Source organism: Crinia signifera, chromosome 5 (assembly GCF_055691185.1).
Source record: "Crinia signifera chromosome 5, ASM5569118v1, whole genome shotgun sequence".
NCBI classification, from domain to species: domain Eukaryota; kingdom Metazoa; phylum Chordata; class Amphibia; order Anura; family Myobatrachidae; genus Crinia; species Crinia signifera.
Window position 1 is genome coordinate 172,330,552 of NC_139221.1, and position 5,150 is coordinate 172,335,701.

At 45.0% G+C, this 5,150-nt stretch overlaps 1 protein-coding gene across 1 annotated transcript; it reads right to left on the reverse strand.

Annotated features, from left to right (window-relative positions):
- Window positions 1-479: 479 nt before the first annotated feature.
- On the reverse strand, window positions 480-2,456 carry LOC146005759 (protein FAM200A-like). The gene has a single exon (XM_083145187.1). The coding sequence runs from the start codon at window positions 2,454-2,456 to the stop codon at window positions 480-482; it is 1,977 nt and encodes a 658-aa protein (XP_083001313.1).
- Between the last annotated feature and the right edge of the window lie 2,694 nt (window positions 2,457-5,150).

The following is a 5,150-nucleotide window of genomic DNA, read 5'->3' on the forward strand; positions in this document are numbered from 1 at the left end:
TGAAAAATTTAGAACAATTGATGGATGAAAGCAGGCAGGCCGGCCATTTTGGGACACTCAGTGGACTTGTTTAATGCAATGCACCTTTGTATATTCACATGCATTCGCTTCATGCTGTAACCACTGTGCATAAAAATTTGTAAACATGGCAAACAGTGTATCATTTGCTGTCTAAGTCAGTGGTTCCCAAACTTTTTCAGTCCAAGGCACCCTTTGGGTCTCCATGACGTTTTCAAGGCACCCCTAAGCCAAAATAATTACCGAACTGTCCCTTTTTTAAAGTAGTTGGAATAAAACAATGCTAAAATTATTATTAGCTTGCTTGTAAAAATAATAAACATAAATTCAAGAAAAAAATATATTTCTTTAATTTGATTTCTTTCAAAGAACAATTGACAGCACTCGTTAACAGGAATAATATCAAACAAAATAAACAACAATAACATTTATTAAAGAGTGATCAACAATGACAACACTTATTAATGGGATAAGTGAGCCTGTTGTGCACTACACAACTTTTCAAACCTTGGGATCAGCTTGGACACAGCCACCCTCATTTCCTGTTCCACATTGATTTTTGAACGATACTTGCTTTTAATTACAGCAACTGCTGAAAACCCGGCTTCACACAAATATGTTGTGGCAAAAGGAACAAGGATTTGTTGTGCTTTAGCACTGAGCATCGGATATTCATCTTTAATGGATATCCAAAATTCTTGAAGTCCCATGCTGCTGAATTTTACTTTCAAGGTCTTGTCACAGGAAAGCTCAATTAGTTTTTCTTCTTCTACAGAAGTAAATTCTGTTGGGGCGCTAGTATTGAATGGATCTTGGATCCATACAAACTTTTCCATATTTTCAGGAAAATATTTTTCAAACCAGTCACTGAGGTTTTTTAGGTGCTGCTCAAAAACTGATTTAAGTTCATGTGTCAAACAAACATCATTGGATGTAACAAACTGATGCAACATGGGGAAACAGTCATCGTAACAGTCTTCATTTACTTTTCTTCTCCAAAGAAACAATTTTTTCCTGAATGCTGATACCTTCTCTGAGAGTTTCAGAATGTGGGTGTTGTTTCCCTGCAGTGAGAGATTCAGTGCATTCAGTTTGTCAAAGATATCACAAAGGTAGGCTAACTTGGACAAAAACCCGGTATCCAAGTAATTATTGGCACACTCGTGTTCTTCCTCAGCAAGATAGGAGTAGAGTTCCTGGTGTAATCTATAAACACGAGAAAGTACATTGCCACGGGAGAGCCATCGTGAGCTGCAGTAGTACAACAAAGATGTGTGCTCAGAGCCCATATCCTCACACATTTTTCTAAAAAACCTTGCCTTCTGTGGCCGAGTCTTTATAAAATTAACAGCTTTCAATACACTTTCCATCACTGCATTCAGTGGAGGACTCAGATGCCTTGATGCAAGTGCTTCCCTGTGGATAATGCAGTGGGTCCACAGTGCATCAGCAGCTTTGCTTCGTATGAGTGCCTGCAATCCTCCGTAACAGCCAGACATAGAACGGCCACCATCAGTACAGACACCACAGCACTTTGTCCAGTCTAACTGGTTTTCACTCATAAAAGTGTCAATGATCTGAAACAAGTCTTGTGCCTTTATACCGGCGGTTATAGTTTTACAAAAGAGAAGGTCTTCCACAATATTGCCACAATCTATAAAGCGTGTGTAGCAAATCAGATGAGCATCCTTATTGCTGTCTGTTGCCTCATCTAGTTGCAGTGCAAAATCCTTCCCTTTCATTTTTTCAATTAACTGGTCCTGTAGATCTTCAGCCATATGTTGGATTCTGCGACTGATGGTACTGTTTGATAAAGGTACCTTCGAAAGCAGTTTTCCAGCTGATTCTCCAACCATAATGTTAACCAAATCCACTGCAGCCGGTAGAATCAGTTCTTCTGCGATGGTGTGAGGCTTTTTACACATCGCAATTCTATGTGCCACCTTGTAGGATGCAAGCAAAGCATTGCTTGGTATGGATGCTTGCTTAAAAAATGAGCCTTTTTGTTCTTTGAATTCTTTTAGCTTTCTGATGAAGAAATCACGCGGTTTCTTAGCCATGTTAGGGTGATTTGTCTCCAAATGGCGTCTTAGTTTGCTTGGAATCATGCTTTCTGCTGATAATATCTTCAGGCAAAGTACACACTGTGGACGCTCTTCATGGTTGACATCTACAGATGTAAAACCGATGTCTAGATAAGAATCGTCGTATCTGCGATGTTTCCTTTTCTTTCCAACTGCACCACTGGTCTGTGGTTCTTCATCCTTTTCTTCACTACCAGTCTTCTTTCCAGTGTTCAAAAACCTTTCCATTTTTTGTGCAACAAAATAATTCTGTACTGGAGCAATCACAATAAATGAATTTAAGTTGAAGGCAAATCCTTTGTAGCTTCTATCCGATAAGTTACTGTAAATTGTGCTTCCAAAAAGCAACACCATAAAAACAGGGGAAATGCTACAGGTTACAATTATAAAATCCATACACCCCCTTACTGATAATTTAGTCACACAATTAAGGCTGAGCAATGGATCATACGCAGTTGCTTAGCATACAAATATAGGTAACTAGGTGTTATAGCGAGGTTGGTGGTTTGTAGTAGGATGAAAGAAAAGACAGTTAATTTGTAGCCATTTCGAGTAGCTGAGCAAAACTGATCCTCTTAAGGGGCCTACACACGGGGAGATGCAGGTAAGCGTACTGACTGATGCTAGATCGCTCAGTAAGATTGCTCAGCACACAGCAAACACTGGCCCTGACCGATTAATATCCCACATGGTGGATATTAATCACTGGGCAATATCGGCGTGCAGGTCAATGCATCACTATCACTATGGTATTTTGTAAGCAATCTAGTGAGATCACTTACAAAATGCCCCTAAAACACTACGTGTGAAGGCCCTGTTAGCCGTGACATATCGACGCAACCAGGGAAAGAACTCTAGGGGCCAAAAGTAAATTTTTAACATAGATTTCAAACAAAAAATACAATGTGCAATTGCAAATTAACAATTCGTCAGAAGCAGAGAACTTAATCTTACAATGGTACCTCATTTATCGATTTTGCTTAAAATGGGATTGACACCAAAAATCGCCTTCTATAAATAATAAAGTACAGGTTTGGTACGATTGGTAGGAATATGCATAAACTGGGTCAGCCCTTTTAAGCCACCGGAAACCCTTGCACTGTTGTTCCTACCTGACTAGGCAAATGTGATTTTACTTGTGAAAGCAGGCAGGATACTGGAATACTGACATCAACAGATATGCCAATTCCAAAATCCTGACTGCCGGCATCCTGACTGTAAGTATAGAGTGGCTTAGACTTCTCCAGTGGTACTCCAGCCCTGCGTCTGAATCGCATCACCATACTTTAGTATGGCGAGTGTGATTCATGAAGGAATGGAAAGTAATGCTTTCTACTCCATGGCGTTCAGATTCACCATCTCAGAAGGTGGAAATCTGTACATCAATGCAGAAAAGGCAAGAATGCTAAGTGCCCTATTAAGCAGCACCTAGACAACCCCCCTTTGCCAGCTTGTAAAAGTCACTTATAGCACTGTAGCTCACATACCCAGTGGTGCAACAAGTACATTTTTCTTGGTGGTACTCAAAGCACACGCTGTAGGTGTGGACACATGGCATGAGGGGGGTGTGGTGACACAAAGATTGAGGAGTAGCTACATGACAATAGGAGCGCAATGCCCATTACACATGACGCCACACACCATAATGTCCATTACACATAATGCCACACACCATAATACCTATTACACGACACCACACCGTAATGCCAATTACATGTTATGCCCCACATGTATAATACCTTGCAGATGAGGCTGGGTTCAGCGGCGGTAGTGTGGAGAAGGAGGCTGGATTCAGCGGCGGTAGTGTGAAGGAGGAGGCTGTGGTCAGCGGTGGTGTGGAAAAAGCTGTAATTGGCTTCTGCAGCTGTGAAGAGGAGGCTCTGGTCAGGACAGAGAGAGTGACAGCATGGACAGTCAGAGTGATGGCGGGGACAGTCAGAGTGACGGCATGGACAGTCAGAGTGACGGCATGGACAGTCAGAGTAACGGCATGGACAGTCAGAGTGACGGCATGGACAGTCAGAGTGACGGCGGGGACAGTCAGAGTGACGGCGGGGACAGTCAGAGTGACGGTGGGGACAGGCAGTGGGACGGCAGGGACACCAAGAGGGATGGCAGGGAAAGGCAGTAGGATGGCAGGGACACCAAGTGGGACAGCAGGGACACCAAGTGGGACGGCAGGGACAGGCAGTGGGATGTCAGGGACACCAAGAGGGACGGCAGGGACAGGCAGTGGGACGGCAGGGACAGTCAGTGGGACGGCAGGGACACCAAGAGGGACTAGGACATTTTTCAACACACCCTGTACGTTACCTCGTAATTTTTTTTGTTTGCTATGTACGGCGCTGCGGACACTTTGTGGCGCCTTATAAATAAATAAACGTACTACTACTACTAGGACAGCAGGGACAGTCAGTGGGATGGCATGGACAGTCAGAGTGACGGCGGGGACAGTCAGAGTGACGGCATGGACAGTCAGAGTGACGGCATGGACAGTCAGAGTGACGGCATGGACAGTCAGAGTGACGGCATGGACAGTCAGAGTGACGGCGGGGACAGTCAGAGTGACGGCATGGACAGTCAGAGTGACGGCATGGACAGTCAGAGTGACGGCGGGGACAGTCAGAGTGACGGCATGGACAGTCAGAGTGACGGCATGGACAGTCAGAGTGACGGCATGGACAGTCAGAGTGACGGCATGGACAGTCAGAGTGACGGCGGGGACAGTCAGAGTGACGGCATGGACAGTCAGAGTGACGGCATGGACAGTCAGAGTGACGGCATGGACAGTCAGAGTGACGGCGGGGACAGTCAGAGTGACGGCGGGGACAGTCAGAGTGACGGCGGGGACAGGCAGTGGGACGGCAGGGACACCAAGAGGGATGGCAGGGACAGGCAGTAGGATGGCAGGGACACCAAGTGGGACAGCAGGGACACCAAGTGGGACGGCAGGGACAGGCAGTGGGACATCAGGGACACCAAGAGGGACGGCAGGGACAGTCAGTGGGACGGCAGGGACACCAAGAGGGACTAGGACATTTTTCAACA

Bases quoted from the DNA above. Each gene is read 5' to 3' on its own strand.
- LOC146005759 (XM_083145187.1), bottom strand. From the start codon at position 2,456: ATGGTGTTGCTTTTTGGAAGCACAATTTACAGTAACTTATCGGATAGA.